This window comes from Schistocerca americana, chromosome 1, assembly GCF_021461395.2.
Source record: "Schistocerca americana isolate TAMUIC-IGC-003095 chromosome 1, iqSchAmer2.1, whole genome shotgun sequence".
Lineage (NCBI taxonomy): Eukaryota > Metazoa > Arthropoda > Insecta > Orthoptera > Acrididae > Schistocerca > Schistocerca americana.
In genome coordinates, this window is record NC_060119.1 from 1,113,900,458 (window position 1) to 1,113,926,982 (window position 26,525).

Genomic DNA, 26,525 nt, shown 5'->3' on the forward strand with positions numbered 1-26,525 from the left:
TGACGTGGGTGTAGTATGTGGATTGTAGTCAGCAGGAGAAAATCCAGTCACGGGGTCACCACTGTGGGAATGTGATGGGCTTCTATCACGAAATCAAACACTTCCACTTTATGCTTCGATACAGATGTATATTTAATACAGATGTATATTTAATAAGTACAAGCATCTACATGCATATAAGTTGCATACACAGACTAAATCGTCTCAGACTTTTAGTCCAAAGAACTCGCGAGCAGAGAGAGTCCTCGTTTGCGGGTCATTTTTATATCGACGCCTCTTAGTGATCTGATCACAACCTGCAACTGGATTCGAAACTTCTGTTTATCAGAGCTCTCATCTACCATTTTAATTTTATCTTTCAGTGATGAACTTACAGCTGTGAGGCAACGTATTTCCCCAGGCAATGAGTTGGATTGCCTAATTTTTATTTTTCTCTGTCTTTCCATCACATTTCCCATTGCTTCATTATTATTTTCATATTATGTAAGACTAATGTTAATTCAATCATATAATTAATTCTCACATAATGGCACATTGATGCATCATAATGTGAGACACATCGAAATAAAACGTTTTCTGTTTTATTAATATTCGCACCTTATTAACTACTTTTTTATGAAGTTACAGGGAAGTTAATGATGTAACACAATAGTCAATTTCAATGTTTCCTTCTTTGTTATCAAAAATGGATTATAATTATTTTTTTCTTGTTGCTTCTCTCACAGTGATTCTTTGTCAACATTCTTTAAACTTCCGATTTCAATTGCTCACTGCCCAAATCCCAATTGCAGCAATTTTGTTTGACAGATTTCATATCTAAAACTGAGCAAGAGTCAATGGAGACTGATAAGACACGCTTGGTGAAATTAATTGATTGCTGTATGTAACTATTTTCATTTTCTGTTTCAACACAACAGCACCATTTTTGCAAAGCATTCACCATTCATCAACATTCAGACTTCTACATTCGTAACCCTTTAACATATTCTTTGGGTTCAGAAACTTATATTTTTCTACATGTACAAAAATAAGAAGGTTAGAAGAATGTTCTCCGCCCTTTCTGTAACATGAGCTTGGCCCACTACTCTTCCATCAACCCATATTGGTAAACAGGAAGTCCAATAGCTACTTCTTCTCTTTTCATTTACTTCTTCTCGGGACCCCTTATTCAGTTGTTTCCTCTGTTTATCCATTCCCTCCTCTTGTACAAGGTGGGAGAATTTATGCTGACCTGAGAGCCAACACCGGGTAACGTGACTTGTCCACACTCTCTTATATTAATAGCAAAGAATTATTGCTACTCTCATGATCAGACTTACAATGTTCTTTCTCTATATTTCATGGCAATTTAATATACATTATGACCATGGAGAAAAGATAACAGACAGCACTAAATCTTCATTATCAGCCTCTAGCAACGATCTTTGCCCCGAAATACCTCATTACTGCTTAGGATTTCCCTTTTTATGAGCACCCCAATGCTCCAATTAGATTTTACTTGTTAATTACGTAATGTCAACACCACAATAGTGACCTCAAGCACTCATTCCTGACAGGTTTTAACAAGACAATAACCAATATAAAAAATAAATGACACAGAAAAATGTTACAATAAGACAGAAAAATTTGTGATAAATAAAACAAAAGGAAAAGAAAAGAAAAGGAAGGAAGGAAGGAAGGAAAAGAAAAGGAATAAAAGGCCTGCCCTCAAAGAGAAATTTATGACAAAGAGTATGAAAACAAGCAAAAAAATAAAATATACCTGAACACAGAGCCCCTAATGTCAGTTAAGGGTGAAATGTGTTGACAGCAAACACAAATGTGAAAGAAGATGCAAGGGAACAAAACATCAAAGAGGGATATTACCCTCATTGTTTATCTGTATCCTCATCTAGTTGGGCTGTATATGATACCTTTCTTATACCTCACATCAGATTTCAGCTGTAACTGAGGACTTTTAGTTTTAAATGCAAGCAAGAAAATATCTCAAGACACTATGACTTTGGCTGTACTGCCTACCATCAAATGACACCAGTTCTGTAAGCTTTTTGGTATCACAAACCCTAATTTTTTTTCACTCCTCTATTTATTTTCCCCACAGTTTGAAATGGTGATTTTAACATACCACATATTTCTAAGATCAAAGAAAACAGTATTGTATGTAAAAACCTATGTTACATACCTTCATGTAAAGTTCATACCAGTGCTTTGCAACCTGAAACAGTACTTCAGGATACACACCACCACCTTTTGCCGCATTTTCAACAGTAAGACAGGACTGCTCAAGCATCTGATCGCTCTGCTCCTTGCACTGAAATTAAAAAGAGCATACTTTCTATAAGACTGAAGGACACTGGGATAGATGATGCCCGCCTGCATACTCGCAGATAACACTTGCAGGTGGGTGTCATCTAGCCTGCTTATGGTGCGAGTTTGGATTACCAATATCAGTTGTTTATGTAATTTTTTACTACTTTTCACCCCGAGACGGCTTTCTCTCACAATCAGCTTTGTATTGAGAATATTCTCTGTCTTGTAACTGTGAAACAATGGCAGTTCCCACACTTGTTTACGAAAGCCAAAGCATCCTAGAGTTACTGCTCATGATGTCACAACATCTTGTATGTAGTGCTGTCACTAGCTGTCATCCTCAGTGAGTCATTCTTGGGACTTCAGGCCTTGGTCACATGACTCCTGTGTTGTTCTTTGTGTGTTTTGTGTGTCGTGTTTATGCACCCGTATACTTATTTGTATAGTAATAAAATAATAGAGAATTCAGATTATTAAGAATATGAATTTATATCTTTTTGAGGTGACTTTTTTGTGATGAATGTCTGCAAAATTAATAAGCAATAAAAAAAGAAATCTTTCTTCTCCTTACCTAAAGTTCATCTTACGATGTTATGTATTGGTTATGTGTGTTCCAAGTATGCCATATTTCCCCACATAGATTCCTGGTTTGGCAAAAGATAATTTGTGCTGAAATACTGAGGCTTATTAAATGAGGACACATTCATTACGGAATACTTTATTTACATTTGTCGAGTTGCTATAGGAAATTGTGCAATAAGAAAGTTACGAGGGAAGTAAATAAATTACACTTAGCGTCAACACGGTGAGGAAAGTACATACAATAGGAACCCAGTACAGGTGTCAACAGTGTCAGTTCTATTGTTTATACTTTTGGCCACTCTGAATTCCAACATTTGAGGAATAACACAGTGTGCAGCAATTAATGGCTATATATTGTGCAAATGGGATGAATTGTTTTTGCAGACATGTTCATTCATTGTGTTATTCATTACATGTGACCCAATTTGTAGTTCTGAAGGTACGTTTACACTGGGATACATGTATCGCGACATGTATGAGCGACATGTCATTTTGACATGTCGCGATACATCACCTCATACAAAAATTCACGGAACTTGTATGCGGACCCTCGAGCTCATACATGTCGCGTATACATTTTGTATATCGCTTTTTGGCCATATACGCGACATGTATGAGCGACACTTGAAGAACTCGCGCATGCGCAGTACTATCATTTCCTGTCGTCTTGTCGACTGCCGCTTATTTCGACGATTAGCGTATGCGTAGTACCAGGCTCTTTGGCGGCTGTTTGAGTTTTGAAGGTGCCGACTGTCATTTCGACGTTAATGTATCTGCATAAAATATCAAAAAGTGCCATATGCAACATTATTCTTCGTGTTTGCGAGGCCATTGTGCAAGTTTTATCCCAAGAAGTGAAGGTAAAAGTTTTATATATATCAGAGTATGTCATACATTAAATAATCAATGTTTTGCTGTTATTCCGGCGGCCTCGCGTGATAATGTTGACAACGGATGCCGACAATCGTGTGTGAGACGTCGGCATTAGCAATCGCGCGACAATGCAAATGTTTTGTCATGAAATCTTCGTTTTACGAGGAATCCCCAGTGGCTAAAAAATGGAGTGTTACTGCCAACTGATCCTCTGGTGGAATCGCTTCCCGAAAGTTTGTGTTGGTTTTGGACACAAGAAGAGCCACAAGTGATAACAAACCGCGGAAATCCTCCATACTCATCCTAACATAATTTCTAAAATATGGCGTTAATTCGCGAGAAACTCTCTGTGCCACCATCTACGCTTCCTCCGCCTTTTCTTCCTATCATCTTCCAAAAGAGCAAGTGTACCAGCACATAAAAATGTGAAATCTTCCAAATCGTCGCCGGAAGCCATCACACAGTGATACATATCAACCAGTGTAAACGCACGCTCATACATGTATGAGGTTGATACTTGTCAGCTCATACAAATCGCGATACATGTCGCAAAGTCGCATATACATGTATCTCATACATGTGCCGATACAAATCACAGTGTAAACGCACCTTGACATGTATATTGAACCATTCAATAAATCATAGCTACATAAATTTGACACAGCAATATTTTTATGAACTGTTAATTTCAATTAGCTACTGATGGCTTATTATTCTTTCATGCAATAAGCTTATTTCAGTGTTACTGCCATTTTCAGTATTACAGTCTCCATAAATTATCATCTAATTGACAGCATCTAGACCATGTACAATGATTGTAGGTGTACTAGAAAATGGCAACAGTGTCAATATAATCTTACTGTATGAAAGAATAATGTAACATCCAGCTGCTGTGGCTGCTGTCCACCTCATGGCAGTTGCTATGTTAAGGCAAGAGAAATTGTATGACTTGAGAGTATCTAACAAAACACTGCTTTTCGAATTTTCTATCATCACATCAGTATTAAAGTTACCAATTATTAAAATTTTAGGACTCATATATAAAAGTAGGTGCATTAACAGTATTTGCAAAAAAAAAGAAATACAGTGACAGGCTGATTTAAAAGTGTTATAATCCATGCAAATAAACTCAAAATCTGGTAAATGAGCATGGGATAAAGCCTGCCTTTGCCTTCATTCCTGTAGACCTGATGGCATCAATAACTATTTTGTTAGCATAGTGTAAAATACTTAAATGAAACTCCAGGCTCAGAGTAAGATGAAAAAAATAAAAAAAGCTGTTGCACTATTAAAACCTAGAACTAAGTAAAGTAATTGTAAAAATAATGAATTCATATAAGCACCTAGAGAGTGCAAGGACAACCAATCCAGGGCTTGCTTAGTCACTAGTTGTAGTAATCAACAAATGTTTAGCCTTCACAAAATTCCTGAAACTGGCACAGAGAGTACCAGTCTATAAAAAATGATGACCCATGTGAAGATCCAGCTTTAGACCAATTTCAGTATCAATAATCCCCCTTGCCAGGACCACCACAATAAGTAGTAGACAGAGAATTACAAGTCTGTGGTAACCTAGATAGGAATAATAGCCATTTTCAGTCAGTATGAGTTTTTATGGCTCACCAGTGTAAAAAATAAATAAATAAAATTAAAAAAAAACCTAGGAGATTCCATTATGAGGCAAAAAAATATATAATTACCTAATAAGAGAAACATAGAAATACTAAGCTGCCAGCTTTCTGGAACACCAGACAGTTTTCCAGTAGTTCCTCTAAAAATGTTCAACACATTGCTTCAAGGAGTAAACAATTTTCATTATATGTTCCATTAAAAACTGTTGTCATTAACTTTCTTTGTGTGTAATGTGATAAATAATTTAAGTTTGATGCAGTCTGTCCAGTAATGAAAAAAGACACATACCTAGTAATAAAGTATATGTTGGACAGAAACTTTTGTCCCAAAGCTAATTCATGAGATAAATTCTTTAAATATATTATCTTAATTGTATGACTGATATCACCTTTGATCAGAGTTACTAATACCCCACCAGTTTTCATATTTGATCTAAAATACCCAGTTAAAAATTTGAAGCCAACTGGACGACACATTTTGCATTTGTGTTCCTTTACATGTCTGCTACCACGAGGCTGCCCCCAGCCTTGTGCCAGTCAACGTGTTATGCCATTGCACATTCTGGCACAGTACAACACACTGCAATACTTCTAGAAGTAGTTCAGTTGTATTCCTCAATGGTTGTATATGTATGTGGATGGAGGCCAGATATTCACAATATTTAGCATAGGTTTATCATTACCTGACTGTGTACTTAATGATGATTGTAATTTAATAGACGGACTTTAAAGGACAGAGCTTGGTTTCACTGCAAGTTTCCTCATGTTCAAGACTACTGATAGTTTTCTTCAATTTTGTCACTCTGACTTTGGCTCAAGTTATATATTGGCACCCACCCTGCACCCTCACCCCTCCGTCAAAATCTTGGTTGTGGTGACAGACCGATCTGTAGTGCAGCCCAAGGTCTTGGTTATCTCCCCCCCCCCCCCCTTTTTTTAAGGTGGCAATCTGATTGAACTAAGGGTTGACCAAGCCAACAATTGTGAAAGCAGAAAATCTGACTGTTGTTACAAATTGAGCATGGCCAAAGACTAATGTTTACATCTACAGCATATTGAAAAATGCAAGTGGGGCCTACTATGTAACTTTTACCTCAACTTTTTCAGTAACTTTCTTATATTCAAAAATACAAGAGGTTCACTGTTGTCTTCATTATCTGTGGAGGTCACATCAGTAATAAATAAATCACTTTGTTTGTATCCATTGTCTGACACTTCAGGTGCTGATGGATGATACATCCCAATTTTGCAGAAATGTTGCTGATATTTTCTGTCATTCAGCTGCATCATGTTTTGGTAGTGGAACACATTGAGAAGATCTCTTCTTCTTCGTTGAGAACAGCATTCTCTGGGGAACAATTTTCCTCTTGGAACTTGGCCCCTCACTTCTGGACACAAATACACTGTGGACCTCATTACAGATTGCAATTAAAGTGCCTTCCAAGGAAGTTTTGTGCTTGTCATGTACTCTAAGTTTCCTGTTTGTTGAAATTCCTCAAACAAGTCTTAACATCTTGGATGTCAACATGTCATCCTGATACAATATGGTTGCATGATCATTGGATGTCTCCCTTCTGCTGGTCTGTGCCAGTATTTCCTGTGTTTCATTTACAACACATGCATTCGCACTTGAAATAAATTGTTTGTTTTCATTGTTTCGACTATCTGCAGGCTGCTGCATAGTTATATTCTTCTGGCACACAGTATGTATGTGTTTACACATCTTCCACTTAATGCTTGAATCCACACATGAGCAAGACTACTTGTATATACAGGTATTATACTTTTCACACCTTAATTTACATTTACACCCCTCCTCATTATCCCCGACAAAACGTATTTCTTGCACATTTGAACAAGATGATGTTTCCCAACCATCAACCACCTTGATAATGGGCTTTTGTTTTTTTTGCTTCACATCTTCACTTAAATTGTGCCTATGGTGAATCTCAGTTTGTGGGTGAGCTTTCCTTTTGTCAGGGCAAGGAGTCTGTTGAACATTTTTTCCATAACAAATGAAATCAGAGCAGCTATTGCTTTGTCTAGATGTTTCACACACACACCCTTCCAAATAAAAATATTTAACTGCATGATGCATTCACTCCAAATGCATATTTGTATTTATGCCAGCATTTAATCTGTGGCAATAAGGGCAACACTGTGAATTTTGGAAGTAACTGTCCTGTTAGAAAGAACCAAATTCAGATGTATCTGGATCCCTCTTAAGTTTTTGGACAGCAACTGGAAATATCAGTTCAAGTGCAGCCACATTCCTCTCCTCCAACGACTCTCTGACAAGTTTATAAGCTTGGGCTTGTTTCTTTAGGCCTGTGATTTTCCGACCAAGGTTTCTTCTCCATGCTTCGTTCACATGCAAAATAGTCTCTTCACTGGTGTGTCCGTTACTGAATTTCATGCATTACAGAAAGAGTAAGCCAAATGGGGCATTAACACCTTGGGTGAAATTTTATCTACCTCAGATCTTATACAATCCAGAAATATTAACATTATTAGGGTATCAATTCCGTTTGATACAAGAAAGGCTCAAGGGAACCAGTATCATATCATCTAGTACAAATAATGTTGACAATTCAAAATTGTAGGCATTCGGTACATGTCTTGTGTCCATACACACACAATCATTTTGTATTTTTTCAGAATTTCTCTCCTAGCTTGATTCATTATTATTAGAACAAAATCACTGCTTTTTAGGCTTGGATGAACTTCATTAACTATTTCTTGAGGCTCATAAAACAGCACACAATGATTCTCATCTGAGCCTATTTCATGTATCCAGGTCTCTAAACTAACTGTGTGGTTCTGATGTTTCACTGAAATACGTAAGTTTTAAGGACATTCAATGTTTGCAAGATCCTGCCTCATTATATGACAAATCATTTCCAGTTCAAAACCAGACTGAATCTCTCACTTTGTCCATTATAGCTTGAAGAGGGACTTTGCTGGCGAAGTCTGCAGCTATGCTGGCTTTCTCTTTCAGTTACTGCAATATGACGTAAGTCACTGTCGTGACCAACATGCACAGGCACCAATATTGCCTGGCGCGGGCCACCTGTGGTTTGGGTAACTTTAATATGTGCTGGGCACATTCCACCAATTTTTTCGCTTCCTTGCACTTTCAAGTGCCTGAGAGCCTTACTTTGTGAAATAAAGTGATCAGAACAATGGCAAATATAATATTACTCACTGTACCATCAACAGCCACTTTAGAGCCACAGTTTTTAACAAAGGCTGCCCTTGTTGTTTTCTCTGTATCTAGTTTCCCTTCCCCAAAATTGGAAAATGACATGAATTAAATATTTTCTGTAGTAACTTGAACATCATGCACTGTTCCTAAATGGTCTAAATAACACTGTCCTGACCATGTTTCAAAATCGCATGCACAGCACAATTTCTTTCCTACCATTTTATCATTTGAGATCTTACTACGGTAATCATGCTGATGATGCTTGATGTTGTGTTCGTAATTGAAATTTTTATTACAGGCTCCACACTGATAAATATAAGACTTGTGTTCTTTCTGGAGAGAATTTTTCTGGAGAGAATTTTTCTAGGTGAACCTTCGAAGCATGTTCTCTCAGATGTTTGTTAAATTTATACTGCTTTCCAATACTGCACACTGATCACTTCAACCACTTACGTTCACTTATATCAACAGAAATAGAAAAATGTTTCACATTTTAATACAGAACATGTAAACAGCAGCTTTCTTTAGTAGCTATACTCACGTGTATAAAAAACCAATGGAGGAAAAACATCTTTCTCGTTTTTCGTCTTGTCTTGCCTCATCTCACTGCCTGGTGGTCACGTGACCAAGACCCAAGGTATCGCAAATGACTCTCTGAAAATTATGCCTAGCTGCAGCACTACATACTAGATATTGTGACATCACGAGCTGTGACCCTAGGACACTTAGATTTTAATGCCGAGCTTACATTGTAGCATAGTCATCAACAGCACAGTACGAGATACAAAATCACGACATTTATTGCTTTGAAACTTGTTATCATTTGACAGCTGGAGTGACACTAGCACTTCTAGCAAAGAGAAAGCCAACAGTAAGATGAAAGTTTGTTTTTGATTATTTTTAATTAATATATGAAATAGTTATTATATTTTTACATTCCAGTTGTCAGGCTACATGAATGATTGTGAAATACATGTAAAAAACAGCCAAATTCACTTATCCATGTCTTAGTACATCATAGTCGTGGAAAAATATTTTTAAATTTTGTTTGTATTTGTAGCTTATTCCACATAAAAGCAAGAAAATATAATGGAATTATTTCCATTATGGGATGCATATATTTTTGCTGATATCTGTTTTTACTGTGATAGGCACTTTTCTTGATATGTAACAATTTTGCACAGAGTCTAACGATTTCCACATTCTTAGACTTCACTCGAATTTCCAACGCACAAATATTTTTGAACTTAATTATCTCTCTGGGACCTCAGAAACTACAGACAGACAAATATGATGTATCTTTTTTGCAATTGCCACAATTTATTACACTACATGTGCTGTCCTTTGTGAGAGCTATGTTACAAATCACTAAAAGTTATGCCATTCGTACTCAACCAATATTGTATTCAAAAGTGTAGCTTGCTGTCTTCTGTGGGATATGCCGATACCATAACTGTCTTGGCCAACATGCTGTGAAGCATACCTGACCATACATCTACTCAAATGAGCAGTGCACATACAGTAGCAACACAACATCTACACACTGTTGGTAGCAACCACTTCCACACACATGTTCAATGGCTTTAAAAAGAGTAAATGTGTCAGATAGGCACACAGGTCTGAAGTTCCTCATAGGCACTAGCTCCAACATCAGTGTGTTGTTTGTCTGCCATGCGCTGGACAGCAAACAAGAAATTGAGCAGTGATGATGACAGTCAAAAACTCTGCAATCAACACTTAGGGACACAAAGTGTTCACCTTCAACACTGATTTCTCCATGCCTTTCACACAATCGCTAATAATCACTGATGTCCATGAACTTATTTTAGGTGCAGATTCCTTGCACATTTTGCACTAGCAGCTGATCTGCACGGAACATGGTTACTGAACTCAGTTGACAACAATGCACTATCAGGGACTAGATGCCTTCCTGCTTCAAGTGTGTTACTGAAAAGCAATGGTGGTTGCACCTCTAACAAACAATGCACAATCACAACACAGAAGTCTTCTGAGGACCACTCAAACAACCAAGTGAGATGCAGGTACAGGTTCACCACAATGATGTCACGCACAGTACAGTACCCACATTCAGATTAAACCAGACAGCCCATCTTACTGCCATGATGCCACTGTATCCAGACTTGTAAAACGTACACTCACAATGGACAACATGTTCCGCAACTTCCAGGAGAGTTTAAGTCAGGCAGTGTTACTCACTCAGTATCTCATGCACACCTGGCTATAGCCACTGATGCAAGTCAGTTGGCAATCAGAGCAGCACTCCACCAACAAGTAGACCAACATTGGCAGCCACTCAAATTTTTCTCTATAAGATTGTAACCAACCCAACATAAATGGAGTGCACATGACACAGAGCTGTTAGCAATTTTCAAAGCAGTCAGATACTTCCAACCTCAAATAGAAGCTTGACCAGTGAGTATTTTTACAAACCATAAACACATTACTTCAGTGTTCAAGAATGTTAGTGACAAGTGCTCATCTAGACAGTTTCAATATGCTGTGTTCATAAGTCAGTTTATGATGACTTTCACCAAGTAGAAGATACCGAAAATTTAATGGCCGCCTACTTTCCTCGTATTTGTGGTGTGGCAGAGATTACAGACTACAGAAAGCTTCCTGTAAAACAGGTCACAACTGTTGTCGAACAACTCTTCTATATGGCTGTACCCGACTCTAACTGGAACTGTGGTGTGATGTATCTCGAAACAAACCACATCCATTCATTTTGCGTAAGTTCTGCAAGGCAGCATATGACTGCATCCATAGCTTACCTCATCAGGGAACACCAACTCTATAATCAGATTGCTTCCAGATCACTTTGTGTGGCCTCTCATGGAGGAACATGCACCTGCACGGACGCATTTCTGCGTACTGTGTCAACTGAGTAGTAAAGTTGGTTGTGATATTTGTGCTGACTCTGGAAACTTCTAAGGTGCAACAGCTGGATTTGCTCATATTCAAACAACTAAGGTCATACGCGCCCATGCCAGAACCTTGGAACTCTAAGGGAAAAAAAAGGAGTTAAAAGATACTACATGTTAAGCCCAATCGACGGAAAGAGAGAGAGCTGAAAACGAGGACTTCCTCTTAGAGAAATGTCCACAGAGTGCACCATAGAGAAAATGGAGGTCCTGAACTAAAGATTAAATGTCCTTTACCATATTGCTATGAGAGATAAAAAGTAAAACACTATCAAGAGCCAACACATCATTCGCTTAAACGAGCGCTAACACAAACAGTATACACAAATTATAATGCAAGCAGCTAAAAAAAGGGCATTTGGTCAGGAAATGGCTAACCTTCAAAGTTTGATGACAATGAGCACAACGTGGTGGGGGATCATCACTTAACAAATGACAATGGCTAAAATGGCAGTGCCCAATACGCGACCTAATTAAAATGACTGACGGCGAGAGGACCGAGAGGTAGGTCAACCAGCTAGGAGAGGTTTAATTTCATGGAACTTTTTCCCATGAAGGGAACACCAGTTGTGATGCCAAAGGGACAACACCTGCAGAAAGACAGCAACACAGAGAGCATCGGGAGGAATGGAAGAACTAGTGGGCCTAGTTACGAGGACTGCAGCCTTGGCAGCAGCCTCTTTTCCCATCAGACCAATGTGACCAGGGACACTCATTAACATCACAGTGATTCCATCAAGCGTGAGGAAGTGGAACCTTTCGTCGACCCGTTGCACTAAGGGATGGACTGTGCATAGCACACACAGGCCTGAAGGGCACTGAGAGAATCGAAGCAGATGACACAATTGAAAAGCCTGTGTCCCTGGACATATAACATGGCTTGACATAACGCAAAGGGCTCTGCTGTAAATAATTATCAGTATTCCAGAAACCAAAACCGAAAATTTTCGGTGGCAATGGCAAAGACACACCTGACACCACGGTCAGTCCAAGAGCCATCAGTGTACACAAAGGTACTATTGCTAAGTTCCTTGCAAAGGTCGAGACTCTTTGAGCAATAGATTAAATCTAGAGCAGTAGCCCTAGGAAGAGAATGAAGTCCAAGGTGAACAAGGGGCACTGCATAAAGCCAAGGTGGTGAAGGGTTCACACCCACCAGGAAAGGGGCAGGTAGTGTGAAGTTAAGCTGCTGGGTCAATAGCTGAAAGTGACCTCCAGGAGATAACAGAGAAGAGGGATGTGCCCCATACTGGTGGTTAAAGGAGTCATCGAAGGAGGCGGCATAGGGTGGGTGGCCAGGCATGGCAGACAAACGGCAAGTGTATCTGCTGAGTAGATCATCATGCTGGCATGCCAGCAGTAGTTCAGCAGCTTCTGAATACAGCAGCTTCTGCATACAGACTCTCAACCAGCCTACTGTAAAAGGCACCAGTGGTCGAACGGATGCCACAGTGGTGGATTGTATTTAGGTAGTGTAAGATGGATGGACGTGCCGATGCCTAAGTCAAACACAATAGTCTAGTTTTGAATGGACGTGGGATTGGTACAAACTGAGGAGGCTGGTCTGATCCGCTCCCCAGGAAGTACCACAGAAGACGTGTGACACTGAGGAACTGGGTACAGTGGGTGGCCAGGTAAGACATGAGATGACCACCGAAGTTTTTTATCGAGCAAGAAGAGCCCCAGGAATTTTGTAGTTTCTGCAAACAGAAGAACCCATTGCGCTGAAAGAAATTCATACACATCGTTTTGTCAGTGGAAAAGCAAAACCCACTGTCGATGCTCCACAAGCAAAGACTATCAAGACATCGCTGTGAACAGAAAGGGAGCCGGACATCCCAGCTGGAGACACGCCATAATAGGATTAATGGCGACAGCAAAATCGACGACGCTCAGGACAGAGCCCTGAGGTACCCCGTTTTCCTGGACAAAGGTGTCCAACAAGGCAGAACCCACACGTACCTTGTAAACTTGGTCTTCTAAAAATTTCAGAAGGAAACAGGACAGGCATCCTCAGAAGCCCCACGTGTAGAGTGTACATAGGATATATCAGTCCTCCAGCACGTGTCATAGGCCTTCTCCAAATCAAAAAATATGGCCAAAGTCTGGTTTCCGCAGAAAACAGTTCATGTAGTAGGTTGACAAAGTGCCGAGATGGTCAACTGCAGAATGGCGCCCTCAAAATCCACATTGTACAATGGTTTGTATATTTCGAGACTTGAGCCACCATGAGCAAGGTGCTGAAACATCTGAATGTTAACATCGTCCGGCTCTGGGGCAAAAGTGAGAGCATGAACTAGCTCCTGTGTAGTAAAGGAAGCATTGTGGCATTCACAATTCTGAAAGGAGAAGAGTATCACACAAGTCTCCTCCACTCGTTTCTGATGGAGGAAGGCAGTTTGATAGTGAGTGGAGCTCGAAATATCCGCAAAATAGCAGCCAAAGGCACTGGAGACAACAACAGGGTCCACAATGACATCATCTGCTATGGTCAGGCTGGAAATTCGGAAATGGACCTTGGTTCCAGAGAGCTATCAGAGGTTGGCACACACAACAGGACAGGAAATAGAACTGTTAAAAGAACTAGTAAATGAAATCCAGCTAGCTTTCCTCCTATCCTGAAGAATGCAATGACACTGCACATGCAACTGTTTATATTTATAATGAATGCAGGGTGCCACTGTGGGATGACTGAAAACTTGCAGAGAGCACGCCTCCACATGTGAATTGTGCCGCAGTACACCTAAGTCCAACATGGGACCAGGACGTGGCATGATATTGGTTAAGTGTGATGAATGGAACTTTCTGCTGTGGTAAGGATAAGTTTGTAAGGTATTCTACCTGATCATCACAACTGGGAAAATGCTGTTCATCATCAAAGGTCTCCATGGAGGATTAAAGCCTCCAGTTGGCCTTAGAAAGCTGCCAGTTGGATTTACACATAGGTGGGGTAGGAGTCAGCAAATGGATATCACACAAGAAATGGTCGCTCGAGTACACGTCAGAGAGAACCGATCACTCAAGATGTCGTGCAAGCTGGGCAGTGAAGAATGAGAGGTCCAAATGGAACAGGTGTGCGTGGAGTCTGAAAGGAACGAGTGTGTGCTCCAGTGGTAAGGAAGATGAGGTTGAGTTGACTGAGGCGGTCAGCCAAGAGGGCACCTCTCTGACAGGTTCTAGGAAAGCCATAAAGGGATGGTGTGCATTGAAGTCAACATCCCCCAGGCTGTGGCTAAGCCATGTCTCCGCAATATCCTTTCTTTCAGGAGTGCTAGTTCTGCAAGGTTCGCAGGAGAGCTTCTGTAAAGTTTGGAAGGTAGGAGACGAGGTACTGGCAGAAGTAAAGCTGTGAGTACCGGGCGTGAGTTGTGCTTCGGTAGCTCAGTTGGTAGAGCACTTGCCCGCGAAAGGCAAAGGTCCCGAGTTCGAGTCTCGGTCGGGCACACAGTTTTAATCTGCCAGAAAGTTTCATATCAGCGCACACTCCGCTGCAGAGTGAAAATCTCATTCTAGCAACAAAAACGGTTGAGGGCATTGCTTGCCAAGCTGGAGAAAGTCTGCCCTGGTGACACGAAGTGACAAAGGGATGCAGATGGTACAAAGGCAAAAGGCGAAGCAAGGAAGGAAAATCAGGACTGCAAAAGCTAGCAGCCAGTTTTTTCAATGACATGGTCTGACTACGAACATCATTCTGGATGAGCAGCATGACTTCCCTATGAGACGGAAAGCCATCCTCAGGGGGAAGGTCAAAGTGGACTGGAAATAAATGCGAGAGGCCAAAGCAGTCATGAGGATGCAATTTTGTTTCCTGGAGGCAGAGAACAACTGCGACACTGCAATTCCAAGAGCAGCCGTAAACGAACATTGCGTTGGTGGAGAGTCATGATGCGGAAAGAGAAGGAGGGGAAAAATGAAAGGGTGTCACCTTGGCGGCTACCGAGCACCAGCCTTTGAAGACTCACTTGCTCAGGGCACAGAGGCTGGAGGATTCTGATCCATCAGATCTAAAGATGCATCGGTATTCTCCCTCAGTTGGTCTGCGGATTCCAGGGCAGAAAAATGGTTGGCAGTGTGCACCGGTGAAAGATGTTGATCGGGTGAGACTATCATATGGCAACACTGCTGAAGAGGATCTCAGAGTCAGCAAAGGAGAAGACCATTTGCCTTTGATTTCTTGGAGCCTTTGCGGTTGGTAGATGAAGATTCAGTTGTTTGTTGGCTGGAAGGTCGCAAGAAGTCTTTGCATGATTATTCCCTCTGTCCTTGCTGGCCTGCAGATTGTGTAGCAGGTGATTTCACTGCCGGAGGCAAAAATTTGGTGGCTTGTTACACAGTTGGAGGAGAAGGAGACAGGGATGCTATTGTGACACTGGGTGATTTAACAACCACCAAACCGAATCGAAGGTCGCTAGTCCACTTGGTTATTTCCTTTGAGGAATGAGGTGTAGCAAGAACGGTACTGTAGGTGACAGATGGTAAAATGCAGAGCTATCGACTAGCCATTAAATTGTGAGCAACACCTTAAGGTACTTTCTCCTTCACCTGGATGGCCCGCTCATGAAGATACATGGGAAATTCTAGGAATGAGGCTGCAGGGCACCACTGCAACTGGTACAGTGGGGAGAAGGAGGTGGACAATCGCCCTCGAGAGCATCCCTACCACATGTAACACACTTGGCACGGTTTGGATAGGACATTTGAGTGTGGTTGTAACGTTGATACTGGTAGCAGCGCATCGAGTTTGGAATGAATGGCCCTACTGTGATCACTTCATAGCCTGCTTTGATCTTTGATGCAAACACTACTCTATCGAACATGAGAAAAAAAAGAATGCGTGTAAGCACTAAGGATGCAGCAACCTTTCTCATCACCCAATGCACTGCAGTGATGCCCTGATCAATCGGAGAGGTAAGCCAGGATTTCTCCCCTTGGTCATACCAACGGGCAGCCTAGTGTAAATTACACCAAGCGAAGAATTCAGGGTTCAATGGACCTTGATACAAACAGGATAGCCATGGAGGAGTCAGTCGCAAGAAGTTGTTGGGCTTGAGAATCACAATTCATCTCCAAAAGCAAAGTGCCATTGCGTAAACAAGAGCAGGATTTCACAGAGCCTGCAATTGCAATAACTTTTTGAATAATGATTGGATTAAACATTGCAAAGGACTGACCCTCTTCAGTATGTGAAGCCAGGAGAAACTGAGGTGCAGCTGGGAGTGTCTTTTAATTATTAGCCTCATTCTGTTTACATTTACTAGACGTAGACTGAGATGAAGATGACTGGTTCATAGTGAGAAAATCCTCTACGATTGACAGTGTCTCCGATGGGTGCACTTGTTCCAACTGCCTCCCCCCTTCAGCGGGGGGGCCACCACCTTAGGTGATTGTTCACACTTCAGGTCACACCTCCTGAACTCCTGACGGAGGGACCAAATGACAATTTGAGAAGGTTAACAGCTCAGGCAATCGACCCTCCCTGGGTCTGGCCTGTACCAGGGGGTATGTGTAAACTTACCTGTCGAGCCAGGGCTGGGAATTTACACGTTTCCAAGTCGCCTGTGATGTGCCAAATGCATGGGCCAGCCTTCAGGTGCACACAGGAAGGAAGAAGAAAAAGAGGAACCTCAAATGGTGAAGCAGAGGACAGATAGGAGAAGAGGAATGAAGAAAGGAAGAAAGAAAGAAAGAAAGAAAGAAAGACCGACAGAAAGAACAATGGATTGACTGTTCTGATGCCGAGCTACTGAAAATTCAGAAAATATTCCCAAAAATATACTAGACATGTTCCACACAAGAATGCAAGAATGGAAAGAGGATAGACATGCAGCACAGAAGGGAAAAGGTACCACAAAGGATGGGGGCGCATGGTAGCCAAGCACAAGCTCACCAAAGAGTGGCGAGCCACCTAGGAGGATAGCAATAGATGTACATGGTGGGTGGAAGCAACCCTGATCACTGACATCTTAGATGAGGCTATGACAAAAACACTTAGGTATACATGGATTGTGATATTATGGTGCCCTCTCCATGTTATAACCAATGAAGGTCACCAGTTTGAAACCACTCTGATCCTGGAACTAGCCAAATTGTGCAGCTTTCACCAACAACACACAATTAGCTACCACCCCTCTAGTAATGATATGGAAGATTGGTGGCATAGAACCTTAAAGGCATCGTTAATATGTCACTTCCCTTATTCTTCTTAGGCCTCTGACTGGTGTAAAAATCTGATATTGGAGCATCCATACTTGGACTGGTTTAAGGTAGCCTCTATGCTTTCCATTGACTTCTTAGTGCATCATGGCTTCTGAACAGATTTGCTAGTGATACTCCATATGGACTCAGTCAGATTGGCACTACAGCCACGGTACAATGGTCCTTTCCCACTGTTGAGTAGAGGGGATCACACCAGGGGGCTTCCTATACAATAGCACACCCTTTAAAGTATCTAAAGAACAATGTCAGTCAGTCATGGATTTTACCCTCAGCAGTCGTGGATACCTCGCCAACACGTCACACTACCAACAGTCGACAGTCACTGGATCAAACTTCCCAAACACTGACTGACCTTGTGTACACGCTGCGCTGCAGCCAACAGTGTTGCTGCCACTGCAACATCTGACCCACAAGAGTATGTCAATGAATCCAATTTAATTACCAGGATATCCCTGTTGCTCCACACTACTTGGGATGCAGGAAGTGGTTGAAGAGGAGGCAGGGCACGTATGGCAGTGACAAGACACACACATGAACACCGACCTGCTTAGTTTTGTTATCTTCACGATAATAATTTAAGATAAGTGCATTAACTTTCAGCTTCTTTTATAGAATGTTTTTGTATGCATTTGTGAAGAACAAAACGTTAATTCTGTATGTTCTAAAGTGACGTGCAGTTATTTACGTGGATAACTAAGAAGTCACAAACTTATTAGAGATCTTTCATTCTCGTTTCTCCTCTGACCTAAGAACAATCCCATCTACGCAGAAACAAACATTTTACAAATCTCTCTCTCTGTCAACACACACACACACACACACACACACACACACACACACACACACACACACAGAGACAGAGAGAGAGAGAGAGAGAATTAAAAATGCATTCATGTAATAAGTTTCTGTAGTGAAAAAGAATGCCATATCATCTGTGGAGGCGGCATGTCACATCCCATTTTTTTTTTTTTTTTTTGACACACACACACACACACACACACACACACACACACACACACAAAAAAATATATGAAAAACAATTACTATCCTCCATACCTGCAATATAGCTCGCTGTATTTCATTTGGGTTGAGTGCATGTGCATGGGGCAAACAGGACAGTGCAAGCTCAGCCGCTGCCCGTACTATGTTGGCATCACAACCGCGTGAAGCTCTGTCAGCAATACTGACTGCTTCTGGTGGTGTGAGGTGGCCTTCCCATGTGTCTATTAGGAAGGAAATAGCTGGTGCTCCAATCTCTGTGGCCTGACCTGGAACAAGTAATACAAATAGATTTTTAATAAACAGTTTTTTTAAAATGAAATTACAGAAATACTAAATCAAAGTTCACATATAAGTGTACTGCTATACTGTTAATGGAAAGTACAAAGTGGAGTACAAGTAATGGAAGGAACCAGTTACATTGTCCTGATATTCAAAGTCGACTGGGGTGAAGAGTTATTGAGTGGAGTATATGAATGAGAGGAGAAAGTAGACAGACGAGGGCTAGAGGGGGGCAGGGGGGGGGGGGAGTGTGATAAGAAGGAGAATACTGAAGGCAAATCTGAGGTGTTTACTTTATAAGGAAAAATGTGAAGATAACACACAAAATAAACATGAGATGTAGAAGGATAACCACTTGAATCGATTGTACAAGGAGCTGTGGAAAACTAAGAGTATTTGGGCGGAAAAGGCAGAAGAAATTTACATTGGGAATTGTAGGATGAGAATATTTTGTTGTGTATAGAGAAAAATATTGCCTTTCAGATGATACTGTCCATGAATATCATATATGGAGATGTTGAGTAAAAATGGGCACAACAAAAAAGACTGCCAAACAAGTTAACTTTTGGTCAAAAGGCTTCTTCCAAATTAGACGACGTACACACACACACACACACACACACACACACACAACCTCTCTCTATCTGGCTGCCAAGGCCTTTATCGCTCTAGTCACTATCCCACCTCCTGAACTCCCACCATCTGGCCACAGATGAGCATTCCCCTTGTGAGTCAGTACCAACCAGGACTGGAGCAACTGCAGCACGTTCTCCATCAGGGTTTCAACTACTTCTCACTATGCCGTGAAATGAGGAAATGTCCTACCCACTATCCTTCCCACCCCTCCCAAAGTGGTATTCCGCCACTCGCTAAACCTACACAATATCCTTGTCCATCCCTACTCAACCCCTGCTTCCAACCCCTTGCCTCATGGCTCACACCCCTACAACAGAACTAGATGCAACACCTGTCTCGTACATCCTCACACCATCATCTACTCCAGTCCAGTCACAAACATCACCGACTCCCATCAAAGGCAGAGCTCTCTGTGGAACCAGTCATGAACCAGTGTGCAGTGTTCTATGTGGGCAAGACAACCAACAAGCTCATCTGACCACATGAATGGACATCGACATACTGTGGCCAAGAAACAGCTGGACCACCCAGTTGCTGAGGATGATCCCCCACACAACACTCTTCATTTAAATGGCTGATTCACAGCATATACCATCTGGAGTCTTCCTACCAACACCATCTTTTCTCAGTTGCACAGGTGATAACTCTCCCTGCAATATATCCTACAGTCTGGTAACCCTCCTGGCTCAACCTATGTTAGTCATCTTCCTTACCTCAGCCACTTTCCTGTTCCCATTCCAGCATTACACAGCACTCATTCCACCAATGCATACAGTATTTTTACTTATTTTATTTTCTGCCCCTCCCCCTTTCCCTGCCCTCCCCCCCACCCCTACTCTGACCTCCCCCCAACCTCCATCTAACCTCCCCACTCCAACTTGCAGCCCTACCCTTCCCTACCTCACACTGTAGGCTTCCACGAGCAGCACTTCACTGTGTACACCACCTCTACCCTGCTATCCTCCCCTCTTCACCTCAGCTTCCTCCTTACTCCCACCACCCAGGTTGCTTCTACCATTATGCACAGCTGCTTACAGCCAGGCCACGGCAGCCAGAGGCTGTGGTTTTGTGTGTGTGTGTGTGTGTGTGTGTGTGTGTGTGTGTGTGTGTGTGTGGTCTAACAATATTATGGTAAGGATAGTTGCTACTCATCATATAGCAGAGTAGCCGAGTCACAGATACATACAACAAAAAGACTGTCACAAAACGAGCTTTCGGCCAACAAGGCTATCGTCAGTGATAGATAGAACGCACGCACGCACGCACGCACGCACGCACACACACACACACACACACACACATATATATATATTCCATCCTGGATTTTCCATTGCTGAACTTATGTTGTCTAATTCAGTAGAAGGCCTTTTGGCCAAAAGCTTCCTTGTTTGACAGTCTCTTTGTTGTGCCTATAAGGAGTCAACATCGCCACTATACAGTGAGTAACAACCCATCCTTTTCATTACAGTCACTATTCCGTCCTGTATTTCCCATTATTTGTCCATGTACATCTTGTGAATAAACGACAGGAACTAGAGGAGGAGGGGGTAGATTGAAAGATAAAATGAAGATGTATTTTAATTGTAGTTTTCCCAAGTAATAATTCCTTCAAAATAATAACAAACAATAATTTTCATATGTAACTGTTTCATAACTGTATCAGACAAGCGAGCTGCAAATAGGTTATTCACAATTTTCAGGAAAATGCATTATCACATCATATCCTACCTGTTATCCAAGAGACATGTGAAGAGTATGTGCGGCTGAGCCAGTTTGGCGACACACAGTTGTGAAGTCCAAGTGCGTAAAGACCCAGCTGGAATGCACATATATGCAACACACGGTGTGGGCCATGATGATTCTGTGACGTGGAAGCCTGCGTGAAGAGTGACGTGCTGCTGTTGCCGCCAGCCTTCAACAAAACTGTCTTGGCTAGTTCGAACATAAAGTGGGCACTAGCTTCAGATGGCTGGTTCGGGACGGACGGATATGCACGCTTGCCCTTGTACCTAATTAGAGATCAAATCATATGCAATCAGAGAAAAATTAAATTCATTCCTAAAATTTATTACAACCTCTAGTTTAATTTTATGGATAAGAAATTGGGTGTAAAGTGATGAACAATTTAACAAAACTTTCATTCTCTCTCTCTCTCTCTCTCTCTCTCTCTCTCTCTCATCAAAAATAATGTGTCATAATCACTCCACAATTTTTTTTTTAAATAATCAGTTTATTTCACTTAATATACTAACATTTTTGTTCACATGCAGGGATCTTTTATGGTTATTATTCATAGATAATAAACAATTACTCACCGCGACTCCTTTGTACGAGGTGGTGGCATGGGGTTTGGAGGACTACTAATGCAAAGTCCCGACATTGCCTGCTCCAACTCCGCACTTGTTGCACTGTGTGGACGACTGCCAGAACCTATAAAAGCAAATAACGATTTCTACCAATTACTCATCAAAATTCTTACAAAATCTAAATCACTTTACCATATTGACCCAAATATAAGTTGTGTTTTTTCCACAAAATTATGGCACAAAAAATTAGGGTGCAGCTTATCTGCTTTGCGTGAACCTACAAATACCAGTATATTTTTGCATGAAAGAAACTAACTGCAGTCCCCATTCCTTAACTGCTGCACAGACGATCGGCCCAGTGGAGGTGAGCGTTCAAAACTGCAAGTATTCGATCTAGTTAGTAACATGAAATTTGAAGACCGTCTCTACATACATTATTCCAAGTGGCTTTTACAAGGCCATCATACACTGGCAAGATCAACAGACTCAGCCTTGTGTGTGAGAGGATTCCCTCTTGATGGCACACAATATCACTGATGTTATCAACGAGACTTCAAGAAGGGCTGCATATCCAATGGCCTGTAAGTTAGTGAGGACAAAGTACTTCTGGAGGAGAGTGACAAAAATATTTATCACAATATAGTAGAAGAGAGGTACTTGTGGAAGTAAAACTGTGAGGGCAGGTCAGGAGGCGGGCCTGGAAAACTCAGTCAGTACAGCACTGGCTCATGAAAGACTTAAGTTCAGGTTTTGAGTCGTGGTCCCATACGCAGTTTTAATCTGCCAGGGGGATAGGGGTACAGGGGGCAGGAGGGGGGGAGGGAGGGAGGGGGGGGGGGGGAGAGAGAGAGAGAGAGAGAGAGAGAGAGAGAGAGAGAGAGAGAGAACATACAGTGAATAGTTTTTATAAGTAAGTAATCTGACAAATTTTCTGTAAGTGATCTGACAAATTTTCTCCATGGAGTTTCTCATCCACCCAACCCTACCTCAAAATTATACAGGCCAATATGGTATCTCTCATTTTCTGCTACTTCATAAGCACACTTATGGAAAACAACATAACTCTTTTTCATGTGTGTGCTTTAAAACTGTAACAGGTCAGCACCCAACAGCAGTTCTGTCAATACAAACACTATTTTCCTCTTGTAATTATATGTGGCCACAGATGACAATGCCAAATGTTTCAAATGACTTCAAATGTTTTACACTTTGAAAAGCTGTCAGTAAGAACTGCACTAAGGCAAAGTGTCAGCAATACATGTCAGGATTACATGCGTGGGCTAAAAAACAGTGTGAAACAGTTTACACACACCTAAGTTTAAGGACAAGATCTCTCCTTTTTTGTTTTTTAGAAGAGAAAACATAAACAGGGAGTAATTAGCGAAGTTGGAAAAAAATATGTCAATTACGAAACAAGTTATTCAGGTACAATGTACAGATACTGTTCCTCTTGCCTTTCTATTTCCAGTTTGTTTCAACTAACATGTCATGTGAGTAGACCACAATTGGTTCAGTTATACAAATCAGATAGATTATTTCAATTAACTGTTGTATTTGTGCATACTTGCAACACACATACTTATTTGTTTACTCTAGTATTTCCATATTGTGTTCTATAAAAAAAAAATATTGAGACTTTCGAATCCAAAACCAATAATAAGATTTCACTAACAAGGTTGGGAAGTGGAAAAAAAATGGAATAAATGGTCTTGCATTTACAGACATACTATCTCAAAATGTGACATCTGCTGTAACACAAGATAATATTTTAGAAAAAATATCCAGTAAGTCCAGTTTTAGAATTTCTGCAAGGGAAAGAAAATAATAATAATTTACTGAATATTAAGAAATTCATTGAAATTTCTGAAAACAAATATGGACCAAATAGAGAAAGTTAAAATATTTAAGCATTTTAACTTTCCTTAGGGAGATAAGCAAGAAAATTGTCTGACTGGATCTGCTGTAGAAGAAAGGAAACATAAAATGCAAAGGGCACAGAATATAACTGAAGACCTTAACAATAAAAAAAAAATGTGTGTCTAAAATTCCAAAAATTAGGCATTACAATACAGTAGGGAAGTTAGAATATCTATAAGCAAGTGAATGCCTAATATTAGACTATAGTTCAGATGAATTCAAAGTACTGGAGAGGTGAATCTTTAGTAAAATATTAGGCCCATGAGAAACTATGGCATTACTAATTATGAATTAATGATGAAATTTATCAAAACATAGAAAACATATCAGAAGTAATGAGAAAAAGAAGACTTATTTTTTGGATATTTGTATCTAATGCAAGACAGTAGATTAATCAAAAATACCTTCAAATATATGTCGGATAAAAAGTCAATGAGTAAGATCCACAAAGTAAAAAATGGAATTACAAAACAAAGCTGAAGAAACAACAGACAGAAGTGTTTAGGGAAGAAGTATTGAATATGGAAGGATTACATGATAGTAGAGTGAAAAAACTAGTCTGAAGTTGTTAGAAGACAGGAAGAAAAACACAGAGAATGGATGAAAGAGTATAGGGAGGGGAGAGGGTCAGGCACCAAGTAAAGAGGCACTCACACAATCAACAATTTTGTCAAACCATAAATATACCGACCATCTGAGGGTGCATATCAACATATCGCCAGTACTAAAAATATTGATGAGCACTACTGATGGCCCCAAAAAAGATTCTCAATATTGTCAGTATGTACTGAACATGTGAGGTTGAGAATCGACAATTTGATAATATTCGCCATATAATATTTGCAGGACATCATGAACCAAACACAAGGCTTCAATACATTTATAGTTTACCACTTTAGGGTGGTCAATGGAGGACACACTGTGACACTGTTTTCTTTATTCATTTGAAAACACAGTGTATGTCCATTGGCTTGTTGAATTACACAGCAGTGTAGAAAAAAGTTGTATTTGGAAAGTACGCCATATATATGCAACGAGTAGTAAAAGGACTGCAAAATACTTATCATCACCACTTTACAAAGAAATAAAGTATGTTAATAATCTGAATATATTATTGTAAGACAGATACAATTATTTCATATATTCCAATATCACTTTTCCTAAATGTGTTTGCTGATACTGAAGCACTAAACTTCAAACATTAAAATGACCTGCCTGTCGCCACAAATATCAAAGTTACATCTAATCTCTTCGGCTGCCATTGCCATTTTCATTTTCATTAACATATTTTGCTTCTATACTTTATGTTGCATGACCAATAATAATTTGTCTGAAGATGCAGGACTCATCTACAAATAGTTTACGAGATCTTTTGGGTCCACGGTTATGATTTTAGTCAGTAAATTAATATGTGACAAGTCGCTTTTTGTTTTTTTCTGTTGTTCACCGGCTACAGCTGATATAATTTCAGCATACACAGCTTAACATCGTAAAATTACATCACCAACTTACAATATTACTGGGGTAAGAGTGTCACTTCAATATATTGAAATTTTGACAAAACTAGTACTGTCAATAAATACTGAATACGTGCCAGCCCCTTAAGGAAAAGAAATTGTCACTTAGTCCTTAGCTGGCCCATTCAGAAGAAAATAATGATAATCTACATCTACGTGATTACTCTGCTATTCACAATAAAGTGCCCGGTGGAGGGTTCAATGAACCACCTTCAAGCTGCCTCTCTACCGTTCCACTCTCGAATGGCACGGGGGAAAAACGAGCACTTAAATTATTCTGTGCGAGCCCCGATTTCTCTTATTTTATCATGATGATCATTTCTCCCTATGTAGGTACGTGGCAACAGACTGTTTTCGCAATCGGAGGAGAAAACTGGTGATTGAAATTTCATGAGAAGATCCCGTCGCAACAAAAAACGCCTTTGTTTTAATGATTGCCGGTACAATTCACGTATCATGTCTGTGACACTATCTCCCCTATTTTGCAATAATACAAAATGAGCTGCCCTTCTTTATACTTTTTGGATGTCATCCGTCAGTCCCACCTGATGCGGATCCCACACCGCACAGCAATACTCCAGAATAGGGTGGACAAGCGTGGTGTAAGCAGTCTCTTTAGTAGACCTGTTGCACCTTCTAAGTGTTCTGCCTATGAATCGCAGTCTTTGGTTTGCTCTACCCACAATATTATCCATGGGATCATTCCAATTTAGGTTATTTGTAATTGTAATACCTCAGTATTTAGTTGAATTGACAGCCTTCATATTTGTGTGACTTATCGCTTAATTGAAATTTGGCTGACTTCTTTTAGTGCTCATGTGAATAACTTCACAGTTTTCCTTATTCAGGACCAACTGCCACTTTTCGCACCATACAGATATCTTATCTAAATCATTTTGCAAGTCATTTTGATCACCTGATGACTTCCCAAGATGGTAAATGACAGCATCATCTGCAAACAATCTAATACAGCTACTCAGATTGTCTCCTACATCATTAATATAGATCAGGAACAATAGAGGGCCTATAACACTTCCTTGAAGAATGCCGGATATTACTTCTGTTTTACTCTACGACTTTCCGTCTACTACTACAAACTGTGACCTTAC

General features: G+C 40.5%; 1 protein-coding gene across 1 annotated transcript in view; it reads right to left on the bottom strand.

The window, feature by feature from the left end:
• The window catches only part of LOC124618709 (zinc finger SWIM domain-containing protein 8 homolog), a 521,177-nt gene that overhangs the window by 38,371 nt on the left and 456,281 nt on the right, over positions 1-26,525 (bottom strand). The window contains exons 16-19 of the mRNA XM_047145371.1: positions 21,992-22,106; positions 21,405-21,685; positions 18,816-19,027; positions 2,183-2,311 (exon numbers count right to left, since the gene is read on the bottom strand). Coding sequence (XP_047001327.1) covers positions 2,183-2,311; positions 18,816-19,027; positions 21,405-21,685; positions 21,992-22,106 — 737 coding nt within the window. The remainder of the gene's footprint in view (positions 1-2,182; positions 2,312-18,815; positions 19,028-21,404; positions 21,686-21,991; positions 22,107-26,525) is intronic.